Source organism: Podarcis filfolensis, assembly GCF_964270895.1.
Source record: "Podarcis filfolensis genome assembly, chromosome: 14".
NCBI classification, from domain to species: Eukaryota; Metazoa; Chordata; class Lepidosauria; order Squamata; family Lacertidae; genus Podarcis; species Podarcis filfolensis.
This window is the reverse complement of record NC_139616.1, coordinates 11,356,454-11,382,886: the sequence shown is the minus strand read 5'-3', so window position 1 is coordinate 11,382,886 and position 26,433 is coordinate 11,356,454. Positions and strand designations below refer to the sequence as shown.

The following is a 26,433-nucleotide window of genomic DNA, read 5'->3' as shown; positions in this document are numbered from 1 at the left end:
ATTATTATTATTTCTCCACCCCCAGCCTATGCATCATTTTTACATTGTAGTAGGAGCACTACAAGCTAATTAAGGCGTAGTATGCCTTTCCATTTTATAGTATTTTATTGTTATAGTGGTGTTTTAGCAATTGCTTTTTTCCCCCTACGGCACAAGCTGTTATTTATGTGTTGTTTTTACCTGTATGGGCCTATGGCCGTAATAAATGAAATTTCATTTCATTTTTATCATATTCCCACTTACTTGCCTTTTTTTCATAAGCATTATCATAACACTTTAAACAGCCATGACTTCTCACAAAGAATCCTGAGAGCTACTGTTTGTTAATGGCGCTGAGAGTTGTTAGGAGACACTCCCCCCCCCCCCAAAAAAGGAACTACAATTTGCAGAGTTCCCTGGGAAGAGGAATTGACTGTTAAACTGCTCCGAGAATTGTAGCCCTTTTGAAGAATGAATAGTACGTAGAGCCAAAATTCCCCTAAAGGTATCTGCACTGAGGGCTTGGCAGCTGCTGGGGCTATTCAGAGGTTGTTGTTGTTTAGTCGTTTAGTCGTGTCCGACTCTTCATGACCCCCTGGACCAGAGCACGCCAGGCACTCCTGTCTTCCACTGCCTCCCGCAGTTTGGTCAGACTCATGTTTGTAGCTTCAAGGACACAGTCCAACCATCTCGTCATTCAGAGGACATTCTCCATATATTTCCAATATATTTCCTATTTGACATCCTTTGCTAGTTGGTAATGCAGTATTTAGTATCTGGTAGCTTTTGGTAGAAAACTTGTAACGGTATTTAACATTGAGTGGTTTCTGACAATTCACGCACTACAACATTTTGTACTGATATGTGCTAAAATAATACACAAGTTGTCAACAAGCCTAAAACACTCAACTTTCAGATGAGACTTCACTTCCAAAATATAAAATGGAATTTGAAAGTGTGTCCCCAAATTTGGAACAATGAAGTCAGAAGGTTTTCTGAGTTTTTGTGACTTAATTTCGGCCTAATATTAGCAGGTTTTGTTTTTTTAAATTAGATTGGTTTAACTTTTCTTTCTTGCGTACACTTTTAGGTTTATGTACCATGAACTTATTACTTAATGATTGACAGTGTTTAAAATGCAGCAGAAAGTGGTATTTTTAAAAATGTGATCCTTATTGCGTGGTCCATGTTTAATAAAATGTCATTGCTGCCCTGGGCATCTTTGGGAGGAAGGCTGAGCTATAGGTTTGTTTGTTTGTTTGTTTGTTTGCTTATAAATATCACTTACATTGAAATGCCAGATTGCCATTAATATTTGGTTTTGATTTTGGACAGGTTATCGGCCACCACCCTTCTCCGAAAAGTTTTATCTAGTTGTAATCGAAAAAGACACAAATGGGTGTTCCATACTTCACATGTGGCATCTGCATCTTAAATCTGTTCAAGCATGTGTAGGTGAGTGAAGAAATTTCCAGATGAACATGTATTTTTACTCTAATCATGCACTGCTTGATTTAAGGCATTTTTTAAAATCCTGTCTTGCAACTGGGGGAAGACAGCTAATAAGACAGTGTATAAAATCCAGTAACAATTCAATAGCAGAATTTGCAAATACCACCCAAGCCTCCAGACAAGCAGAGCTACAGAATAACCCAGTGGTGGAGCATTTGCCTTTTATGCAGAAGGTCCCAGATTCAGTCTCCAGGCGGAGCAGGGAACATTCTATGTCTGAAATCCCAGAGAGCCACTCTCATCCTGGAAATTCAGCATAGAAAATAATGAACTCATTGGGCCAATGGTTGTATTCAGTGTCACACTTAGAACAGTGTTCCATCATTGCAGGCATTTCTGCTTGTGCAACAGAACTTTCCCTTCCTCTCCTCCTCCTGTAAAGGCCCTTTAAATATGATCTGGCGGTTCCCCCAACTAGGGTTGTTTTGCATGCAAGTCCACGGTTCTGTGCGCAGACTGACCCTCCCTCATTTCAGTGGCACAACCTTTGTAGGCAAAAGGGCTGGGCGATGTATTGATACGTCGTCTGGGACCAGTTTGAGGGTGAGAGGGCGATGGTGTCTTCATCGCAGGTGGGGCTTACCTGCGCCTTACCTTCCTTCTCTGCTCCCTCCTTCCTCCCTGCACTGGGAGTGGCAGCGGTTTCACCCTGGTGCCTCGCAGGGCTGGGGCCAATGCTGCTCGTTCCTCCCCTTTTCAACATTGCAATGTATCACTACACCGCAATGTTCGGCTGGTGATACATTGCAATGTTGGAAAGCTGATATCGCCCAGCCCTAGTAGGCAAAGGGTCTCTGTTTGCACAAGAGATGTATTGCACTGATTTTTTTTTAATTGCTGCATTGCTGTCAGTGTGTTAGAATTATTCGCTTGTGTAACATTTGTGAGCATTTAATCACGGTATTGACATGTCAGAAAACCCATTACAGGCTTCTTCTTAAGCTTGTGCATGGTCAGGCTGCATAAAACTGATCAGATCCATTAAGTTACATGCTCCTAACTCTTCAGTGGCATCTAATGACCATGCTAAGGATTGTAGGATGCCATCTGATGCACCTGGGCGTAAGCCCCATTGAGCACAGTGGGACTGCAACTCACTTCTGAGCAAACATGAATAGAATACTGCTGCACTCAGATCCTGCCTTCCCATCCAAACAGGATGCTAGACTAGATGGGTCTTTGGCCTGACTCAGCAGGGCTCTCCTTATTTCAGTTTATGCGCTTGTCTGTGGACATGCTTGATAGACATGTGCAAAGAGATCCTAGCAGGGAAATTCTGCCCACTTGAGATTGCTAGCAGCTGCTGTTCAGAGACATACTATGCCTCCAACATTGGAGGCAAAAAACATATATCAGGGTTAGCTGCCATTGAAGGTCTTGTCTTCCATGAATTTGTCTAATCCTCTTTTAAAGCTTTTCACCCTGCATGCTATATCAAATCTTTGCCTATGTTTTAAATGGGAAGCATGTCCTTGTTACACACTGAACTTTTTTTTTTGTAATGATGCATCTTTAAAGCAAAGTCTGCTGAAGTTCAATCATCAGGAAACCAGCTGGGCATACCTGGGCAACAGACTGTCGACTCATCTCCAGATACCTCACCAGGTGCAGCACCCATGCCCCGTTCTTCATCTGTTGCTAATCTTCAGACAGCTAGTAAACTTATTTTGAGTTCTAGCTTGGTCTACAGTTGCCCATTGGATATTCCAGTTGGTGTAGAAGTTGTACGAGCTACTCCTTCTGCAGGTAAAACAATGATTCAATACTTAGTTACACTGATTCCTATAACTTTGGTTACCAATCTGAGACTTTTGGCAAATTCTGCATTCATTGGTCCTCTGTAACCCTATAGATGCAAAAAAAATTGTTTGGATGTAGTTTTCACTCTTGTATATGGTGAATTAGAAACATGAATTAGAAACAAAATGGATTGGAGACTGAAATGTTTGATACTGCTAAGAAATCAAAACAGATCTATCTTCATGCAGGCTTGTAAATAGCCAGTTGCCTGCAGACATTTCCTAGATGGGGAAAGCTTTTTAACTTTCAAGAGGGTGTAAGTTTCACTTGTTTGGACTACAGGCCTGCCACAAATCAGCAGGCTAGTAACTTTTTGCGGGCTCTCTTAGGAGGCTGTGTTTGTGTCATGTAAATGCTGTTTCACCTTGTGAACCACCCTGGGATCTTCATATGAAAGACGGTATACAATTTTTTATAATGATAATAATAGTAATCTCTGATTCATTTAGGACACCTGAGCTCTTCATCAATTTACCCAGTCTGCCTCGCACCTTACTTGCTGGTTACTTCCTGTTCGGATGACAGAGTGCGGTTCTGGAGGTGCTCTGTTGAGACGGTGGTGAACAGCAGAAATGAAACGAAGGAAACCTATCACTGGAAGAAGTGGCCTTTAATGAACGATTCGAAAGATGACGACAGCAGCACAGTGGGCATTTCGGGAAGGCCTGTTGCTGTCAGCTGTTCCTATACGGGGCGCTTGGCTGTGGCATACAAACAACCCATGCAACACAACGGTTTTGTTTCCAAAGAATTTTCTATGCACGTTTGTATATTTGAATGTGAATCCACCGGAGGGTCGGAATGGGTCTTGGAGCAGACGATTCACCTGGACGATCTAGTGGAAGTCGGGAGCGTCCTTGACTCGAGAGTGAGCGTGGACAGCAATTTATTTGTATATAGTAAAATGGATGTATTTTTGAACAAGGATCGGCACCTGATGCCGAACACCAAGCATTTGGTCCACTTGGACTGGGTTTCGAAAGAAGACGGCTCACATATTCTGACGGTCAGCATGGGTGCCAATATATTCATGTACGGCCGACTTTCGGGAATTGTGACTGAGCAAACCAGCAGCAAAGAGGGTGTCGCCGTCATTACTTTACCACTAGGTGGTAGCATAAAGCAAGGCATAAGGTCCAAATGGGTGCTGCTGAGATCCATAGACTTGGTGTCCTCTGTAGACGGCACCCCTTCATTGCCAGTCTCCCTGTCTTGGGTAAGAGATGGGATACTGGTTGTGGGAATGGACTGTGAAATGCACGTCTATGCACAGTGGAAGCATGCCATGAAATCGGGGGGCAGCGAGAGTGACTGTTTCCTCGGCGAAGACTCCCCCACGCAAGATCCATTGAAGACCAGTTGGATGGCCAAGAAAACCAGCATCATCGACGGAGCGGGCATTGTGGACGATGTTTTCGGAACCCCCACTGTGATTCAAGATGGTGGGCTTTTTGAAGCCGCCCACGTCCTTTCTCCTACCCTCCCGCAGTACCACCCAACCCAGCTCTTGGAGCTGATGGACCTGGGTAAAGTCCGCAGAGCAAAAGCCATTCTTTCGCATTTGGTGAAATGCATTGCGGGGGAAGTTGCCATTGTGAAAGACCCCGAGTCGGCCGACGGCGGCTCTAAACGGCACCTCTCTCGCACCATCAGCGTAAGTGGTAGCACTGCAAAGGACGCGGTCAGTACGGGGAAAGAGGGGACCCGGGACTATACAGAGATCGACTCTATCCCTCCGCTGCCATTGTACGCGCTGCTTTCGGCAGACCAGGATTCCACGTACAAGACGGAGGAAGCGACCAAAAGGCCCCAAGGCTCACAAGACCATGCCAAAAGGAAGCCAGAGGATCACTATTCGGATCTGTTCCAGGTTCAGCAGGTGACGACGGACGACTTCATTGATTTTGAGCCGGAAAGGAGAGAGCATAAATCCAAAGTCATCAACCTGTCTCAGTACGGGCCGACTTACTTTGGGCGAGAGCATGCCAGCGTCCTCTCAAGCCATCTAATGCACTCAAGTTTACCGGGACTTACTCGCCTCGAGCAGATGTTCTTGGTCGCCTTGGCAGACACTGTTGCTACCACAAGCACTGAGCTTGATGAAAACAGAGATAAGCATTACTCAGGTAAACAACTTGGCCACCTTCTCGTGGAATGCTTATTGAGGCAATAGGGGAAGATGCGACATTTAGGAAGTGGCGCAAGACATTTTTAAATTAGTGTCCGAGTTCTTGTTGACCTCTGATTTATTTTAAATAAATGTATTTCATAACTATACCCTGCTTGGGCCCATCCACACATCCCACATGCAATCAATCAGTCAATCAAGTCAAGTAACCTTTGTTGGCATCACATAAGAACATTCAAAATACATTCAGAATAGATAGGCCAGTGCGATCTCGTCACCACCCCAATGGCACTGTCACCCGCCAAAGGGCAGAAGAGGCAAGCAATCTGCCTCATCTCTGTGGGTTTCCAGCAAGGGCAGGATCCTGTAGCATACTTCAGCGACAGAAAATCAAATAGAGGAACTTAGCTACTGTCTTGGTGAGCTCCTGGTCTCTCCCCTGTAATAAGAAGCGCATAACCTCCATCTCTGGTTTCCATTTTGGAATACATAGATGGTCTAGAAATTGTTGGCAGAGATCATCTTACATTTAAGGGCCATGTGAGCTAGAGTTTCCACCAGGTGGGTATTGCATGGGCACATCCTATCTCCTTCTGCCCAACCCGCAAACCTACCCCAAATCAGTCAATCAAATACCTTTATTGCCCTCACATTATAAAACATTTCAAGTATCTGGAATAATTAAAAAGACAAGTGTGAAGCTATCAATGGTTATAAGGTCACACTATGGTCGTGTGCATTTGAATATTCTGCTATGCCCTGCATATATAAATTGTTTTGAGAACCTTTTGTTTGAAAAGGCCTCATATGAACGTTGTAACTAAGCAACACGGACACCTACATGTATTGTGTTTTAACCGTTTGGTGCGTTTTCACAGGGAGAGAAACGTTAGATGAATGCGGCCTGCGGTACCTGCTAGCTATGCGTTTGCATACATGCCTTCTGACATCACTCCCACCTTTATATCGCGTTCAGCTACTTCATCAAGGTAATTCTTTGGTGCGACCTGCCTGATGCGACCCACTCTAAGAAGCAGCAAGCAATGGGAAGAATAGGGTATCTAGTGACTGTGTGAGCCGTTGGGTATTGACCCATGGCAGGGTCTCCTTAGTGATGGCTCCCCGTTTGTGGTGAGGTGCCTCCTTTATTATTCAAGTGCGGGGGGAATATTGCTGCTTAAAAGGTATTTAGTGGCTGAAAAATACGAGGATCTTTGAAATTATTAGTAGTGAGGCTATGGGATTGGTATTTAGATGTTTATAATTGTTTTTAATACCTTGTATTTTATTTTTAGTTGTGTTGCTTTAACCTTTTTATTTATTTATTGCCCTGGACTCCTTGGGTAGGGAAAAGGACAAGATATACTAGGGTTATGATGATAATTTTATTCATTATATTGGTGGAATTGGAGGTGGCCACACTCGGTTTTTCTTAAATTAATGTTCTGAATTCTAAAGCTCTAAATGCACACTTGTTCCAAAATTTGCATAAAATGATTTTTTTGCGTCATTCTTAACAAATTATGAATGTATGTCCCCAGTGGCTTTAAATCCAGTAAGTCAAACATGCTCCCACCTCCCCCTAGGCTCTTATTTCTGATCTAATTCACCATGTTGTAATTGCCTTGTGCCTGTGATTTCCCTGTGCCATGATTTAGGTGTTTCTACCTGCCACTTTGCCTGGGCTTTTCATTCGGAGGCAGAGGAAGAGTTAATCAACATGATCCCTGCAATTCAAAGAGGAGACCCCCAGTGGTCCGAACTAAGAACTATGGGTATAGGCTGGTGGGTCAGAAACATTAACACACTCCGAAGGTGCATGGAGAAGGTAATTTGAGCCATTCTTGGTGATAACTGGAAGGTCATGAGCCTTTGAACCTGCCTTGTTCCAAGTTACATCGTGGTGAGGCATCTCATCCTGCCGTTATACAGATCTATGGTGTGGCCTCACTTGGCGTACTGGGCATCGTTTTGGTTGCCTGACCTCAAAAAGGATATCGTAGAGCTGGAAAGGGGCAAACAAAATGGCAAAGCTTATGGCAACACTTATATAGGAGCTTGGGAAAATTGCATCCCCAAGGCTCTTGTAGTTTGGCAGAAGTAGATTAAGCTATTGGGTGTGTGTGAGAATGGGAAGAGAACTCTTAAAAAATGCGTCAAAATGGACATCCACTGGTGTGCTTTCGAACTGCTAGGTTAGCAGGAGCTGGGGCAGAGCAACGGGAGCTCACTCCGTCGCGGGGATTCGAACCGCCAACCTTCTGATCGGCAAGCCCAAGATGGTCAGTGGTTTAGACCACAGCGCCACCTGCATCCCCTCATGCAGGATGGGTCTCTAAGTGGCTACTAGTCATAATGGCTGTGTATTTCCATCCCCTTGATATCTTGGTTGCCATTTTCTGAACCTTTTATAATAGCTTTTTTGGGATGAGGCGACCAGAACTCAACACGGTATTCTGAATATGGTCACACCATAGGTTTGTGTATCCAGTATGCTTAGAAATGCTTATCCATTATGCTTAGAAATGTTTCATGTTACGGTATTATTTTGTCCAACACTGAGCTATATCAGTTTCTATATTTAAATCACTATCTCTGTATTCAGAAAAGCATGCATAGGATCAATATTCCTGCTAATCAGTCAGTTATTATTGTTTACCTACCTACCCTGATATACTACTTTCCTTTTGCAGAAAGGCTTTTGGGTGGGGAGCAGGAGAGAGAAGGATACTATTATTGACAAAAATCAAAAGCATTTTATTAGTTTGCTATTTCATTTAGGAGCTTGAGAAAAGCAGATATGATAGAGGTAATGGCACCAGCGATGGCACCATACCTTTTTGCTTCTAGGAAAGAAGGCAAAACAAAGATGGGAATATGCCCTTTTGCTGCTTAGGGAAAGCAGTTGAAGGCAGGTTGGTTGGGTTAAAGGCCAGAGGCAGATCTGCAGATCACCTGCAATTTGTGTAGTTTAATCTGCTTGCAGCCCTTACTCTCTGTGATCCTGTGGACTTTTTCTTTTTCTCCTAATTATGACAGGTTGCAAAAGCAGCATTTCAGAGGAACAACGATGCCTTGGATGCTGCGCTATTTTACCTCGCGATGAAGAAAAAAGCAGTGGTGTGGGGTCTGTTTCGGTAAGTCCCATTAACCTGGCCTTTCCCTCTTTCCTCACGGGTGGCGCTGTGGTCTAAACCACTAAGCACCTTGGGCTTGCCGATCAGAAGGTCGGCGGTTTGAATCCTCACGATGCAGTGAGCTTGTGTTGCTCTGTCCCAGCTCCTGCCAACCTAGCAGTTCGAAAGCACCCCAGTGCAAGTAGATAAATAGGTACCACTGCGGTGGGAAGGCAAATGGCATTTCCGTGCCCTCTGGTTTCCGTCATGGTGTTCCATTGCGCCAGAAGCAGTTTAGTCCTGCTGGCCACATGACCCAGAAAGCTGTCTGGACAAACGCCGGCTCCCTCGGCCTGAAAGCAAGATGAGCGCCGCAACCCCATAGTCACCTTTGACTGGACTTAACAACTGTCCAGGGGTCCTTTAGCTTTATCTTACCTTCCCTTGAAAAAAACCCCAGTTAGGATATAGGCATAAGCTTGTATAAAATTACGGGCACTTGTGCCACTTTTCGAGTTGATACTCTGCTTCCTGTGCAATCCTTCTTCATGTTGACTCAGCAGTGAGTCCCACTGAGTTTGAGAGGCCTTACCTCTGGGTGAATGTGCACAGAAGGTGCAGCCCTAATGGACATATCTATCTCCCTTTGTTTTCCAACACAGGTCTCAGCATGATGAGAAAATGACACAGTTCTTCAGCCATAATTTCAGTGAAGATAGATGGCGCAAAGCAGCTTTGAAAAATGCTTTTGCTTTGCTGGGGAAACAGCGCTTTGAGCAGTCAGCTGCCTTTTTCTTGTTGGCTGGGTCACTAAAGGATGCTATTGAGGTATTGTTGCCCCAAATACATGGGTGCTTTTGTTGTGGTGGTTTATAGGTTCTTCTGTTCATTCATATATCTGTAGTACAGTCGTACCTTGGTTATTGAACAGCTTAGTTTTCGAATGTTTTGGCTCCCCAATGCCGCAAACTCCTTGGAAGTGAGTGTTCTGGTTTGCAAACAGCCAATCAGAAGTGAGTGTTCTGGTTTCCTGCAGCCAATCAGAAGCCATGTTTTCGTTTCTGAACATTTTGGAAGTCGAGCGGGCTTCCAGAATGGATTCCGTTCGACTTCCAAGGTATGACTGTAGTCTCTTCCCTTCTCCCAAATTTTATTTATTTATACTTTTCAAGTATGTACATTTCACTCATTTTATACATTTCACTAATTTTTCATTTATATTGACATTTCAAAACTTGGACCCATCTTCCTTTTGTGACTCTAAATTGTTTTAAACTGTTTTTCACGTGGTGTTATATTCGTTGCAACCTGCCCTACGCGTAATAAATAAACACAGAAATATTTGTAAATTAAAGTGCACTTATGGAACCTTGATGTTCATTTTCTCCATAGGTGTGTCTTGAGAAGATGGAAGACATCCAGCTAGCTATGGTTATCGCTCGTCTGTATGAATCCGAATTTGAGATCTCCTCCACCTATACAGCCATCCTTTATGAGAAGATATTGGGCTGTGAGAAAGATGGAAGTGGATTCAGCTGTGCAAAACTGCACCCAGACCCTTTCCTGCGAAGTCTTTCCTACTGGGTAATGAAAGAGTACACTAGAGCACTCGACACTTTACTGGAACAAACACCAAAGGAAGATGATGAAAACCCAGGTAAAGACTGTTTCAGATCAGGGGTGTAGCGTGCTGGGGGAGGGGCAGCTGGGCCGAGTCCCGGGTGCACGATTCGGACGGGGTGCGAACCAGGCGTTCCCCCGCAGGGATCCCCTCCCTTCCCCAACCTGTCTGGGCCTGGCCTTGCCGCTATATCCCCATCACCCTCACTGAATGGCTGCCTGGCCAATGTTCAGTGGATGCACCTGCCAAGAGCCATGTTGGCCAGTTCGGCTCCCCCATGCGCAGGCGCACAAGTGGTACACCGTGGCCCTGCGAACCCTCTGTGCCCCACACTTGCTCAGCAGTGTTGGCAACAAAGGCTGGGTCGACACAGCGGATTTTATGTTCACCCTCTGCGCCACACCCTGGGCACCGGCAAAGGACGCAATGCCACTGTTTCAGATTGTTAGGAAAGCCTCAGTCTTGGAAGGAATGTTGCTTCATTTCAATTACTTATTTAAGGCACTTGGTTGGTTGGTTTTTTTTATTGCCCTGTGCCGAAAAGACCCTCAAGGCAACTTGCAGCTAAAATATAACTCAAATAAAATAGAAACTTGCAGAGAACAAACGGAAAGGAACAATAATTACCGTATTTTTTGCTCTATAAGACTCACTTTTTTCCTCCTAAAAAGTAAGGGGAAATGTGTGTGCGTCTTATGGAGCGAATGCAGGCTGCACAGTTATCCCAGAAGCCAGAACAGCAAGAGGGATTGCTGCTTTCGCTGTGCAGCGATCCCTCCTGTTGTTCTGGCTTCTGAGATTCAGAATATTTTTTTCTTGTTTTCCTCCTCCAAAAACTAGGTGCGTCTTATGGTCTGGTGCGTCTTATGGAGCGAAAAATACGGGTAAAACAACCAGGCACTAAATACAAAGCAAACAAACAAAAATTAAAGCCCCAGCAGCCCTACAACATTGGCAGTGGTCACGGTTATATAAATATAATTAATAAATTATATATAATGTATTGCTAAGTAATAATAATCACCATTAGAAAGAGAAAAGCCAATAAATAGCTCCAAAGCTCCGAAACAAAAAATTAAGAATCAAATAATGGGCCAGAATATTGTGGAGTGACTATAGATCTCTGCCTGTCAGACGATATTCTGAACCTCCCGTTTCTGATGTTCCGGCCATTGTCACATTTTGCAATCTAATGAGCCCTGATTTTGTAAAGCAGTTTCTCCATTTGTTTACAGCAGGGGAGTCACAAAACCTTTTTGGCGTCGGAAGAATCACAGCAGGGACCCATGTTTTTTAAAACGGAATATTAAAATTTAAAACCATTTTAAAAGCCATTTGCAGGCGCACAAAAACATGTTGACATTACAGTGGAATACCTATGGGACCAGTCAGTAAGAAGGGTTTTTGTTTTTGTTTTTTTAGTATAATAATTTATTTATTTTTTGACAAGGGGAAGAAAATCCTTTCAGCATCCTGATAGTTCAAGGGGGGAGATCATCAAACCAGTCTTTAAAACTTGCAATTTTTTCAATGACAAATTTAGGACGAGGTCTTGGGGTTGGCAAAGAAATGGGGTGCCAGATGCAACCCACAGGATAGTCACCCCTGATTTACATGTATGTATCCCCCCTCCTTTAACCCCAAAGACTTTCCAGAGCTGCTTTCAATTACCATAGCCATTATGACTATTTCTGATGTGTCACTAATCTCTGATTTCTCTAGTCATTGTCAAATCGTGCAATCCTGTGGTCTTCAGTTTCTACAACTACCTTCGCACTCACCCCTTGCTCCTCCGAAGAAATTTTTGCCTGCCCGATGGAGCCTTTGCCACTTTGGGATTGCAAGCTGAGAAAAGCTTGATCGACAGAATCAACCTTATTGAGAGAAAGCTGTTTTTCACTACTGCAAATGCTCATTTTAAAGTGGGGTGTCCCGTGCTAGCCCTCGAAGTCCTTTCCAAGCTCCCCCAAATAAGCAGCAAATCCAATATCTTCATCAAGACAGAAGAAGCCGGCGAGAGTCCTGCTGCGCAGAACGGTGTGAAATTGGAACCAAAGGCGTCGAGCGAAGGCAGTGCTGCAGACTGGTCGCAGCCCGGAGAGAGCTCAGCGGATTTGACGAGTCAGATGGAGTCCGCAGCCCTCGTTGACTGGAGTAAGCCGGCAATAACATTTGAGGATGAGCCTCTGAAATTGGACTGGGGGGAAGACAAAAGCAGTTCGCAGGAAGAGGAGGAGGATGGTTTGCAAATGAAGGGCTCGAAACAGGAACCAGAAAGTGCAAAGCAAGCCGGGAGAAGCCCGGGCGATGATGCTTATATCGACGACATTGAAGTTGACGTGATCGCTGAGCAGCTGAAGTTCAGAGCATGCCTCAAAATCCTCATGACGGAGCTGAGAACGTTGGCCACCGGCTACGAAGTCGACGGAGGGAAGCTCCGCTTCCAGCTCTACAACTGGCTGGAGAAGGAAATTGCCGCTCTGCATGACATCTGCAACCACGAAGCGCGCGGGAAGGGCGAGGGTGAAGCAGGCGCCCAGATAAACGGGGACCTCCTTGACCGAGAAGAAGTGGGGGACAAGGGGGACATCGGCTCGTACGAGCGGCACCAGATCGAGCGGCGTAGGCTGCAAGCCAAGCGCGAGCACGCAGAGCGGCGAAAGTGGTGGCTGCAGAAGAACCAGGCGCTCCTGAGGGTTTTCCTAAGCTACTGCAGCCTACACGGGGCACAGGGCGGCGGTCTCGCCTCTGTGAGAATGGAGCTCAAGTTTCTGCTGCAAGAATCGCAGCAGGTAAGGCCCAGTTTCCGTTCTCTTTTTTTATTGACTATACAGTGGTACCTCGGGTTACAGACGTTTCAGGTTACATACACTTCAGGTTACAGACTCCGCTAACCCGGAAATAGTACCTCAGGTTAAGAACTTTGCTTCAGGATGAGAACAGTAATCGCGCAGCGGCAGCAGGAGGCCCCATTAGCTAAAGTGGTGCTTCAGGTTAAGAACAGTTTCAGGTTAAGAACAGACCTCCGGAACAAATTAAGTACGTAACCCAAGGTACCACTGTAAATTGTACATATACATATATTCTTGATTTTTCTACAACATAAATTCTTAACTTAACACATTATACATCTTCCCATACAAATCTTTTTCCACCTGTGACTTCCCACCACCTCACTGCAGCTTTCCTTTTACAGATCTTTTTCTTACTGTGTTCATTATTCTTTATTTCATTCAATTCTCCCAATTCTTTTTCTTTCCGTTGTACTCTTTATAAGATTTAGTCAAAACATAACCAGGATATAGTTTGAGAACAATGTTTTTTCATGTAATCTCTTACACATAGCCAGTCTTTTTTGGCTTTTTGTGTGGGTTGGCCTCTAATTACTTCCGTCATTCTTGCTAACTCTAAATATTCACAAAATTTGAGTAGCCACTCTTCCTTTGTTGGAACTCTCTCCCCTTTCCAATCCTTTGCTATTACCATTCTTGCCGCCATTGTGGCATATAAAAATACTTTCTTTTTCCCTCATGGATGTTAATATCCATAATTCCCAGGAGGAAGGCCTCTAGGTTTTTTTCAAATGTGATTTTAAGCATTTTTTTTCCAATTCATCGTAGGCAGAGTTCCAGAAATTTTTAATTTTGTTACACCCCCACCACATATGTAACATCGTTCCCTCCTCATATTGCACCTCCAGCATTTGTTCAATTTCAATTTATAAATTTTTGCCAGTTTACTAGGGGTCATATACCACCCATATAACATTTTTAAATAATTATCTTCACCAAATTTATATATTTTCTCTAACGTTTTAACAATACATTCTATTGGGTTTTCTGTTAGAATGACTAGGTCATCAGCAAAAGCCTTCACTTTGAAGGACTTACTACCTAACGTTATACCTTTTATTTCTGATTCATTTCTTAAGAGCTGTCAGTAAAGTTTCTAGTACCATAATAAATAGTAGCAGAGAAAGGGGACACCCTTGTCTCATTCCCTTACTTATTGGAAGCGTATTTCAGATTTCACTGTTTATAATAAGTTTCCCTTTTTGATTTTCATAAATTGCCTTTATCCCTCTTCTAAATACTTCCCCTATCTCCATTATCTCCAATAGCATTGTCTCCAACGTAAGGCCAGTTTCCTTTCCTTTTACAAAACCTTTCTCTTGGTGGTTCTACCTTGATTGCAGTTTTAACAGCAATGCCATTTCTCAATCAATTCCATTCATATTCTGTAAGCTGGGGAGAAACTGTGGTCCTCTACATATTTGCTGGACTACAACTCCCATCATCCTTGAGCATTGGCTATGCTGGCTGGGACCGATGGGACATTTGTTGTGTGATCTCAGACCGCTGCGATGCTCATAGTCATGTGACACTTTTTTGGGCTTTGTTTTTGTTCCACTAGGAAACGACAGTCAAGCAACTCCAGTCGCCCCTCCCGTTACCCACCACACTACCGTTACTGTCGGCAAGCATTGCTTCAACAAAAACGGTTATAGCCAACCCTGTGCTGTATTTGAATAACCACATCCACGATATCCTTCATACTATTGTGCAGATGAAAACACCACCCCATCCTAATGTTGAAGACGTAAAGGTAACAAACAGGGAAATGAGCTTTTAGAATGTGAAGAGTATGGTTTGATGCATGCTGTAGCAAGAATCCGGGTAGCTTGTCATGGTCATAGAGTGGTATTGTGGGCATGGGAGCCTTGGTTCGGATCCTAACCAGAGCAGAATTGAGCTAGTTTTTGAGAGCCAGTGTGGTTGGAGTGCTGGACTAAGGGTTTGGATCCATGCTTGGCCATGAAATTTGCTGGGTGACTTTGGGCCAGTCCCAGTCTCTCAGCCTAATCTCCCTCACAGGGTCATTGTGAGGTTAAACATGGACGCGGTTGGCGCTGTGATCTAAACCACTGAGCCTCTTGGGCTTGTCAATCAGAAGGTCGGTGGTTTGAATCCCTGTGATGGAGTGAGCTCCCATTGCTCTGTCCCAGCTCCTGCCAACCTATCAGTTCGAAAGCACACCAGCGCAAGTAGATAAATAGGTACTGCTGTGACAGGAAATTAAATGGCGTTTCTGTGCCCTCTGGTTTCCATCACGGTGTTCCGTTGCGCCAGAAGCAGTTTAGTTCTGCTGGCCACATGACTGTCTATGGACAGTCTATGGACAAACACCAGCTCCCTTGGCCTGAAAGCGAGATGAGCGTCACAACCCCATAGTCACTTTTGACTGGACTTAACCATCCAGGAGTCCTTTAAAAAAGAAAAGAAAGAAAGAAAACCATGGAGAGGAGAGGTGAACCATGTATTCCACCTTGAGCTCCTTGGTGGAAAGTAAGATATAAATGAAAAATAAATAAATGAAAAAAGAGTTGTATACACACAGGGGTTTTATGGTGTAAGCCCTCTGCTTCAATGGAGTAGGACTGTACCTGCCTGACATTTGCATGTGTCCTAGGTAAAGGTAAAGGGACCCCTGACCATTAGGTCCAGTCGTGGCTGACTGGGGTTGCGACACTCATCTCGCTTTATTGGCCAAGGGAGCCGGCGAACAGCTTCCGGGTCACATGGCCAGCATGATTAAGCCGCTTCTGGCGAACCAGAGCACCACATGGAAACACCGTTTACCTTCCCGTCGGAGCGGTTCCTATTTATCTACTTGCACTTTGACATGCTTTCGAACTGCTAGGTTGGCAGGAGCAGGGACCGAGCAACGGGAGCTCACCCTGTCGCGGGGATTCGAACCGCCAACCTTCTGATCGGCAAGTGCTAGGCTCTGTGGTTTAACCCACAACGCCACCCGCGTCCTTTGCATGTGTCCTATGGCAAAGCAAAACCTTGCTTTGTGCAGGACTCAGACTGAATACTAAAGAGCAACAAACCACATAAGAGCAGCAGTTCTGTTCTACTTGCAAGATCTGGCCAGCTGAAAGGGTTGCATCTTTAGTTACTCCGAACCAACAAAAGGCTTAAAAGACTGTGGATATTTATTTTTTCATGGGTAAAAAGGTAAAGGACCCCTGGACAGTTAAGTCCAGTCAAAGGTAACTATGGGATGCGGCGCTCATCTCGTTTTTCAGGCCTAGGGAGATAGCATTTGTCTGCAGACAGCTTTCTGGGTCATGTGGTCAGCAGGACTAAACTGCTTCTGGCACAACGGGACACTGTGATGAGTGCCAGAGCACATGGAAACGGCGTTTACCTTTTTTTCATGGATACTTTCTGCCTCTCATGCACAGCCACACCTCCAAAACAGCAGCTTTTCATGCAAAATCAGTTTGCCCAAAAGTTCAGTGCCATGCTAGTTTGAAAAAGCATATATTAATTACACCCCTGTAAAATAAATGCTGTATTTTTCCTCTTTTAGGTGCATACCCTCTATTCATTAGCCGCTTCCCTTTCTGCATCTATTTACCAAGCCTTGTGTGACAGCCACAGCTACAGGTAATCTCTTTTCTGTGCTTAGTAGGTTGTATGAGGACTCTCTGCTTCTGATCAGGGACAGTCTAATAATTCTAAAATTAAAAAGGGAGATTGTAAATTGTAGTCCAGAGTAGTCATAAACTGTGTAGTCACTTGCTTTATATAGTCTCATCTTGCTTGTTTGTGACGGTTGTTCTGAATGTTGACAGTGGTTTTAAGGCACTAAGCTCATTGTATGAGGATGCAATCAGAATTTTTAAAAAGGCTGCTTCTCCCAGCTAGTGTGGTGGAGTAAAGAGCCCTGGTATCAATTTATTTTGTAATGAAGAGAATAATCACATAGACACTGATCAGAAGAATAAAGAAGCTTTCTGCCTAATTGTAAACAGGAATCTTTAGATGAAACCTGGTTGGGTCTCATGGAAAGGGTTTTGATCCAGAAGAAGTGTCCACTAATGAAAGAGGAAGGGAGGTTATTTTTTCCTGTTTCTCCTGCAGTCCCTTTACCAGCTTTTCTGAAGGGTTCCCTCACTGTCTGGAGCTGATCTGGGGGTATGCAGGGAGAAGGGGTAATTGGCCAAAACCATCTTCCTTCTCCTTCTGTTAGCAGACACTCCACTGAATCAAAAGCCTTTTTGTGACTAAGATAGGTTAAGCAAGTTCATGGAAGGAAAGTTTGCCTCCCCCTTCTGTCTCTTCTGCCACCCGCTCTGGGGAGTTTGGGGGGGGGGTGGCTGCTGGAGGAGGAAAGGGATAGTAGCTTGCTTAAGTTAACTTATCTTTAGATCCATGCCCAGTTTGGGGCTGACTGCTTCCTCTCCCAGCAACCCTCACTCTCTAAAGAGGCCAAATTGCACGGGAAGTGATGCAGACAGAAAAGACATGAAACTTTCCTTTGGTGAACTGCCTCAAGTTACCTTAGGATCATATTCAGTGAGTCCAAATGCGCCAATTGGAGCCCACCCTTTATGTGCAAAATCTTGAAATGGATATTGAAACTCAATTGCCATTTTTTGTCACATTAACAACAACAAAATCAAACTTGTTTTTAGCAGTCAGACAGAAACAAATCAGTTTACAGGAATGGTTTATCAAGGACTGCTGTTGAGTGACCGTCGCAGACTGAGGACAGAGAGCATTGAAGAGCATGCTACACCAAATTCATTGCCTGCACAGTGGCCTGGTAAGACAACTCACCTTCCCTAACAATAGGGAAGTTTTTTCAGGGATGTTTTTAATGTGCGACATCTTAGTGTATTTTTGGTCTTTGTTGGAAGCCGCCCAGAGTGGCTGGGGAAACCAAGGCAGATGGGCGGGGTACAAATTAATAATAATAATAATAATAATAATAATAATAATAATAATAATAATATCATGCAAGTGCTTCAATAGGTGTGCAGTCATACCTTGGTTGTCGAATAGAATCCGTTCTGGAAGTCCGTTCGACTTCCAAAAATGTTTGACAGCCAAGGCGTGACTTCCGATTGGCTGCAGGAGCTCCCTGCATGCAGTCGGAAGCTGCCAAAGCTGCGTCGGACGTTCAGCTTCCAAAGAACATTTGCAAACCAGAACACTTCTGGGTTTGTGGAGTTCGGGAGCCAAAACATTAGAGTCGCAAGGCGTTCAGGATCCAAGGTACAACTGTATAGGCTCGATTCAAAAACCAAGCCAAACCATGAAGTTGAGGAAGCTTAACTACTGTTTGGCACAATGCCTGCATCGACAAGCCATTGTTTGTTTTCATATATTACTAGCAGTGAGTGGCCATGTGGCTTGAATTCCTGCATCTAGTTATGATTCTGTTTTCATTCTTCCGCTGGATTTCTTCACTGGCCAGTTATGAATGACCACCTGTAGATCATCTGGGAACCATATAGATATATGGAAAAAAGAGTTAGATAAAATCACTGTAAATTGTTGTGATGATTCAGAGAAAAAATCACTATAAATTGTGATGATTCTGAGGTTTAATTTGAAATCAAGCTGGATTTGAGTTTGTTGGTGTCTCTGGCAACCTCTCTTACATCACGGATGTTGGCTCATATTATGGATGTATGATCTATATTGTTTTATTGGTACTGTCGCCACAGGTTTGTCATGGCCTTTGGCTAGAACAATAAACTTAAATTGTATAATTATTAGGGGCGGGCTAAGATTTGATTCATATAAATTAGCACAGGTATGTTAACTTATACTGAGTCAGATCCATGGTCTGTCTAGCTCAGTATTGCCTGCACTGACTGGCAGCGGCTCTCCAGGATTTCAGGCTGGAGTTTTTCCCAGCCCTACCTGGAGATGCCAGGAATTGAACTGGAAAACTACTGCTGAGCTACAACTCTTCCCCTGTATGCAAGTTGCGTTCAGATTTACCGTATTTTTCGCTCCATAAGGCACACCGGACCATAAGGTGCACCTAGTTTTTAGAGGGGGAAATCAAGAAAAAAATCCATCCCGCTCGCTGTCTTGGCTTCCTCTTTAGCCGCGCGCAACCTCTCCAGCCGGGAGGGGCTGCGCGCGGTTATGGCAATACCCCCACCTCCCGCAAAAGCCCACAGGAGCCGCGCACCCTTTAAGGAGCGCACGGCTCCTGCGGGCTTTTCTACGAGGAGCGAGAAGGGACTGACTGGAGGCTTTTCCTGCCTGACTCCCCCCTGCATTCGCTCCATAAGACGCACACACATTTCCCCTTACTTTTTAGGAGGGAAAAAGTGCGTCTTATGGAGCGAAAAATACGGTATGTGATGGGCAAGGGCCCCTTTTCAGTGGCAAGCAGTGCCTCTGCATATAGGCTCACTTCAGCTTGATGGAAACCCTGCAAATCATGCGTACAGAGCCTACGTGCATGGAACATGCCAAAAGTGGAAAGCACAATCCTGATCTCTCACACAGGCACAGCTTTCTTTACTGTCTGCCTGCACGGGGCTTATGTGATTACTGAAACACTGCTTGGATGAAACAAGCCGGCTGCACGATATGCCCAGTTTACAAGGAGATCCTGTTGAATTTGCTAATGCCATCAGTGTCTGAGTAATGAGGGGATTTGAAAAGCTTCTTTGAGGTAGAACTTCCCTCCCGTCTCACCCTCAACTGTTTTTCACTGTCCAAGTGAAGACACTTCCTTGGCAAAACTTGGAAGCATAATCTAGAAAGCATGTGCTTTCCTCAGGAGACAGATTTGATATCTGATTTCTACTTGGTAATAGTTTTTAGCTCCAGTTTATTGTAATGCTGCTTTTATAAATGGGGTGGAGGTAGTGGTTTTGTATAGTTTTAATGTAACTGTTTTTTTCTTTTTTTATATAGTCAAAGTTCAGAACAAAATCTCAAGAAGTAGAGGACTATGCAATGTCAATCTGATTATAAATAGTTACACCTTGACAATAGCATTTATCTTGTAAAGTCCCTCCAGAATTAATCAAAGTCAAAGTTTATTATTAGATTTGTGAGGTCCATGCCTTTACACAAAATACCATAAAACATTATTAAAAGATAAACAATAAAATTATAAAAATAAGCTAAAATTCATGCCATGCTGTCCCAGCAAGGAAACTACCCAAAAAACCTCGCCATTCAGGAAAGAAGATACAGCAACAGGTTAGGAGAGCAATGGGAGGAACCTCACCATTTCCTCCAGGAACCATACCCTAGTTTTCATAGCCTTCACCACAAAGACCGCTACCACGTGAGAAATCCGTGGATCAGCGTCCACCAGTAAAAACTTTACTTGGTCCTCAGGGTTGGCTATTGATTTGGGAATAGTTTTTTTATATAGAAAATTCAGAACACTAGCTATTGGGTATCTTAATAACTTGGTACATATATAAAATGGATTTCCCAATTTTGTCTTTAAAATGTAATTTGGAAGGAGGCCGGAGAAAGTTCTGTTCAATACACATTCTGTCATCTGGACACTTTGGGTTCATGTTTGCATGATCATATCTTGGCGCATTAAGTGGAGATAGTTCTATTATTCTTATTGCTGTTATCCATTTTTTTTCATTATTTATATAACAATTAATTGCCAGGGTGACTTCTAAGCAGTTCACAAGTGTAGACCACTTTAAAAAAAGCATGTATAATTAAAATGCACCCTATAACAATTTGATGAAAACATTAAAATAAGCATCTACTATTCAAATGTATAGGGACGTGGGTGGCGCTGTGAGTTAAACCACAGAGCCTAGGACTTGCCGATCAGAAGGTCGGCGGTTCAAATCCCCACGACAGGATGAGCTCCCGTTGCTCGGTCCCTGCTCCTGCCAACTAGCAGTTCGAAAGCATGAAGTGCAAGTAGATAAATAGATACTGCTCCGGCGGGAAGGTAAACGGCGTTTTCATGCTTCTCTGGTTCGTCAGAAGCGGCTTAGTCATGCTGGTAACATGACCCGGAAGCTGTACGCCGGCTCCCTTGGCCAATAAAGCGAGATGAGCGCCGCAACCCCAGAGTCGGCCACGACTGGACCTTATGGTCAGGGGTTCCTTTACCTTTACTATTCAAATGTATAATTAAGCAAGCAGTTAAAAGAGGAGATTCCAGTCAGGAGACCAGAAGGATGCTTGTCTAAACAGGTGTGCCTTCAAGAGCCGGTGGTGTGCCAATACTGATGGTGCCTCACATATTTCAGCGGGGAGAATGGACAAACACATCATAATCTAATGTGCCCATCATCTCTTCTCATCTTTGTTTTTGCAGGTGTGAGCTCACTCATAAACCTCTTAAATACAGCCCAGGATGAGGACCAGCCAAAGCTAAATGTCTTGCTTTGTGAAGCTGTTGTAGCAGTCTACCTAAGCCTGCTGATACACGCTCTGGCTACCAACGCTTGCAACGAATTGTTTCGACTAGCAGCCCACCCCTTGAATAACCGAATGTGGGCTGCTGTCTTTGGAGGAGGAGTAAAACTTGTGATCAAACCAAGGCGGCAATCGGAAAATATTCCAGGTAGCGTATCTCCTAGGAGACTGTAAACACGGGGGATGGGGCAGGCATTGGGGATGAGAATTTTGTGAGTTACAATACAAACTTCAAAGCACAATCCTGGAATCTAAAACACTTTACTTATACTCCTTTTAAGCTTGGGGGTATTTTGCTCCTTCACAGCACTGTGGAAGCATTTGATGTTCTTGAAGCATCCTCCTGCATCAGGGATGGAGAACATGTAGCTCTCTGGATATTTTGTAGGACTCCAACTCCCATCAACCCCTTCCAGCATGGCCATTGACTGGGGTTGGTGGGAGCTGTAGTCCAGGAACATCTGGAGGGCCACAGGTTCCTCATCCCTGTCCAATACGATGGGAAAAGGTCTTCAGAGGCCCCTCGATTGCATGATTTTAAGGGTCGATGGTATACATTTCTCTATTTGTGAAATGGGGGCTGCTCCACAAGCTCACTTTGGACATTACCTTCCTGGCTTGCTCATCTAAAGCTTAACAAGGCAGGAATGAGCACCAAGCCTGCACATTCTACCTTTGCCCTGCCAATACCCCCTTTGCATGTTGGTTTCAATGTTCTGATCCTGATTAACTTAAGCTACTGTTTCCTGTTGCGTCCTAAATGAGAAAGTGTGATCTAATAGCACTTTACTAGCTGGTATCCTGTAGGAGGAAGAAACTGACAATACCCGCCAAGCTACCAGTAACTCATCAAATGTAAACTCCTGTAAAATAAGCCATTTCCCAATGTATTTTTCACTTCATCGGGTTTAAACCACTTTGACAGCAGTTATTCATCTCAACCCTATGTGCAGAAGGCTTCTGTTTTTCAGTTTTGGCAGTATTCATGAGCTGGCCTACCAGCATCCTTTTGATTATATTATGCACATGGCACTTTAAATAGATAGAATGTCCTGCATGCAAACATTGAGGGTCGCATCCAGTGTTTGTCCTACTCAGAGTAGTCCCACTGAGATGCATGAATAGCCATGCCCACTACACTGAATGGATCTGATGCAAGTAGGGCTAGCATTGATACTTTACCATTTCTTAATCTTCCACTCAGAATTTACGTTAGCTTCACTGCGTAGATGTGTTACTTTCAGTGGGATTTATTTTAAAGTGAACATGCATAGGACCTGGTTGTTTGGAACTATATTCTGAGTTGGAATTATACAGTGGTACCTCAGGTTACATACGCTTCAGGTTACATACACTTCAGGTTACAGACTCTGCTAACCCAGAAATAGTGCTTCAGGTTAAGAACTTTGCTTCAGGATGAGAACAGAAATTGTGCTGTGGCGGCGCGGCGGCAGCAGGAGACCCCATTAGCTAAAGTGGTGCTTCAGGTTAAGAAAAGTACAGACCTCCGGAACGAATTAAGTACTTAACCCGAGGTACCACTGTACTCTTTTTAAGGGCCTAACTGCCTAGTGGGCAAAGGCTGTACAGATGAACACTTCATAAATGTGTTGGCTTGGAATCCAGAGTTTGCGTTAGAGGAAACTGACACAGTGAGACTTCCTGCCCACTGCAGCCCGCTGTGCCCCTTAGAAAGTATGTGGTATTTGTGACAGAGATGGATGGATTGGAAAGGGAGAATAGGAGGAAATCAGGTGAACACAGCTTGCACAAGAACATTTTCAGCAAAAATTGTTGCCACTTACCCATTTTTTAAAAAATTGTGTTCAAAGCAGCGTACAGCAACCAGAACAATACCATATATCACAAAATCAACAACTGCAAGAATAATCTCATAATAAGAGCATCAATAAAGCAGCTACATAGAGTAAATGTATACAAGAAAAGCATACAAGAAAAGAACAAACCCCAATGTTTCAGTAGCAAAAGCAGCAAGGGAGTTTGGTCTCGGACGACTCCTAGAAAGACTGGCATGCAGAATATAGATGCCGCCATACAAGACCATTCAGATGCTAGTAAAAGTGCAGTGCAAGTACCTAATTTGTTCTTAGGCCAAGGATTTATGCCCTGAAAATACCAGCCTTACTTCTATAGTCCTTATGACCACAAGGAAAGGCTTGACTGTCTGTGGGCAACGAGTGGTAAAATCTCAGGAGATGCTAAGTAAGGATTCCAGGGGGTGAGCTTTTGGTCTGTCTCCTTGCCCTTTTTTCTCCCTGACAAAAACGGGACAAATTGCATGCAAAAATATAGTATATATGTTCTTGCAGAGCTGGTTTAGTGATTAATATATACATCCATGTTTTGTATGCTCTCAGAATATACGCAGATGCTTTTCCAATTTGTTTACCGCCTCTGAGCCTCTGAGCTGCCGCAGACAATAAAGTAATCAGTCTCCTAATCTGTTCAATTCAGATAAACCGCAGTGCTTAACCACCAATGTAGAAAACGTAGTGTCCTTAAAAAGTCTGCAGTCATCGCACCAGGTTGCTTTATCAAATAGCAATGAAATGGCTTCTGGCTGTGACTCAGAGCGTCTATGCCAGAAGGATGGTGAGAGAAATCTGGGTGCTGATTGCTGTGCATGTTTTGTTTTCCATTAGAAATATGTTCCAAACTGGATATTTTTGGCATGGATTTTTGTTTTTCGCTTTCCTGTTTTTGGAAGATGCTCTCCTCCTTTATCTTCTGTGTTCTCTTTTCTTCATAACTGGGGGTTTATGATATGGGCTTATCATAATGGAGACCAATCTTTGATCTGTGTTTATTACTTTTGGATCAGTTTTTGGTGTGCTGCCTGTTACCTGCAGATTCTTTTTATACTTAACTACTAAGGGCTATCTCCCCTGCTCTCTTTGGTTGCCAATAAAGTAATCAGTCTCCTAATCTGTTAAATTCAGATAAACCACAATGCTTAACTTCTGTGTCCGCACTGAGCACGTTTGTGAAGTTTATATGCATGATCTTATTTTTTATTTCTCATTTGTTCCATTGTGATCATACTTCTGCAGCAGTTCTGCTTGCAGTTTAAGACAACAAACCCCTTACTCTTGTAAGCTCTTACTTAATTTATTTACCGATATTTATATGCCACTTAATAAAATATACATATCTGAGCAGTTCACAAAAATGATATGAAATATTCATTAAAGAGGGATGTATTCAAAATGAATATATACTTTTAGAAGAACATTTTTATTTAAAACGGGTCTCCCACTTCTATTATAGTTTGACTCCTACCCTGACAAAAATTAAAATATTTATTAAAAATATTAATAGTGAAGTAGCTATGAAATCAGAAATGGGTGCATATATTGGGTTGTTTGTGTGTGCTTTTGTGTGTGTTGTATTTTTATTTTAGCAGATTTTCAGATCTTGGAAAATTTCAGCTCTAGCTACTTCTTTCGTTTTAGTTGACATCTCTCTCCTTCTCCCTCTCTCCCTTTCCCTCTCTATATATTTAATTTTAAACAACTGGTTGTAGAGTTGATTTCCACAATGCCTCCTCCCTGTCTCATTCCACAATGCCCTTTTCCCTTCTAATGAAGACAAATTTCTTTAAATCTAGTAGCTGATCCAGTTTCTGATGATACAAAGGACATTAATGAAGGTCTGTAAAGATGTGCACTGTAGCCAGACGTTACTTGTGTGTAGGAATGGGTAGTCAAATCGGTTTGACCGGTCAAGTGATTCCCTGTTATTTCATCATGGTCAAATATTGTCAGATATTCAATGAATCTTAAGAATTGCCTTGTGGCCAAGCGGCAAAGTAAGCCTTAGCTATTGACCGTCGGTTGTATATCCAGGGAGATGCAAGTTTCAAATGGAACAGAGTGGTGTAAATTTGGCAGTAGAGGTGAGACCCAAAAGCATTGACTTTGCTGCCTACCTAACTGCATTCAGAAGGCATGCTGGTGGTGCTGTGGTCTAAACCGCTGAGCTTGCCAATCAGAAGGTCGGTGGTTTGAATCCCCACAACAGGTTGAGCTCCTGTTGCTCTGTCCCAGTTCCTGTCAACCTAGCAGTTCGAAAGCATGCCAGTGCAAGTAGATAAATAGGTACCACTGGTGCAAGAGGGTAAACGGCCTTTCTATACATTCTGGCATTCATCACAGTCCTCCATGCACAAGTAGCGGTTCAGTCATGCTGGCCTCATGACCTGGAAAGTTGTCTATGGACAAATGCTGACCCCTTGGCCTAAAAAGCAAGATGAACGCTGCACCTCATAGTCCCCTTTGACTGGACTTAACCGTCCAGGGGTCCTTTACCTTTTACCTTTTTTATTGACTTCTTTTTCTTTTTCTTTTTTAATTGCTATGCTAATTTCAATGTAACTTCATCTTTAACTATGTTATAACTGTTTGCCATAACACTGCAGGCTCCTGGACTGTAATAGCACTATAGAAGAGAAACTTTTGTTAGCACACAAATATGAACCACTGAATTTTTTAAAAAATGAAAACATCTGTCCTTATTGTTTCACAGTGACATGCTTCCCCACCCCTTTTCATTTTATTTTTGTAATCAGAGTAGAAGTCTAAACGCTTGAGGATGTAAACCTTTTTGGTACTTTTCCTGATAAGCTGATTTTTTAAAAAATAAAAAATCGACCGGTGTTTGACAATATTTGACCAGTGTTAGATGAGTCAGCCTGTTGACTATATTTCAGCTGTCTTAATTCCTAGCCCCACCTGTGTTAGAGAGAAGATCTGTGCTTTTAAAATTTGAGCACATTTTGTTTCGAAAGTAAGTGTAATCTTCAGTACAGCTTGACCAGGGTTTTGGGGAGGGGAAAATAATCCAGTTTTATCTGCATGACGTTAACATTGAACAAATACCTAAGTAGCATTGTAAGGAAATGCAGTTCTAAAACTAGGAGGCTTCTCTGATCGAATTAATTTACGCATTGCTATTTTTTCTCGTCGCATATGAAGTAGCTTTCTACTTGCATAGGATCTGTCTGAAGATTACAGTTATCTCAACCCTTCC

General features: G+C 43.5%; 1 protein-coding gene across 7 annotated transcripts in view; it reads left to right on the top strand.

Annotated features, from left to right (window-relative positions):
- Window positions 1-26,433, top strand: part of DMXL2 (Dmx like 2) — a 103,887-nt gene that overhangs the window by 52,243 nt on the left and 25,211 nt on the right. For 2 of the 7 annotated variants that reach the window (XM_083586067.1, XM_083586063.1), the window contains exons 16-29: window positions 1,315-1,434; window positions 3,010-3,237; window positions 3,741-5,417; window positions 6,298-6,408; window positions 7,078-7,247; window positions 8,459-8,556; window positions 9,198-9,363; window positions 9,928-10,192; window positions 11,879-12,948; window positions 14,570-14,761; window positions 16,535-16,611; window positions 17,643-17,773; window positions 21,284-21,532; window positions 25,013-25,054. In XM_083586067.1, coding sequence (XP_083442193.1) covers window positions 1,315-1,434; window positions 3,010-3,237; window positions 3,741-5,417; window positions 6,298-6,408; window positions 7,078-7,247; window positions 8,459-8,556; window positions 9,198-9,363; window positions 9,928-10,192; window positions 11,879-12,948; window positions 14,570-14,761; window positions 16,535-16,611; window positions 17,643-17,773; window positions 21,284-21,532; window positions 25,013-25,054 — 4,596 coding nt within the window. The remainder of the gene's footprint in view (window positions 1-1,314; window positions 1,435-3,009; window positions 3,238-3,740; window positions 5,418-6,297; window positions 6,409-7,077; window positions 7,248-8,458; window positions 8,557-9,197; window positions 9,364-9,927; window positions 10,193-11,878; window positions 12,949-14,569; window positions 14,762-16,534; window positions 16,612-17,642; window positions 17,774-21,283; window positions 21,533-25,012; window positions 25,055-26,433) is intronic. The other 5 variants (XM_083586068.1, XM_083586065.1, XM_083586069.1 and 2 more) reach the window with 3 other exon arrangements.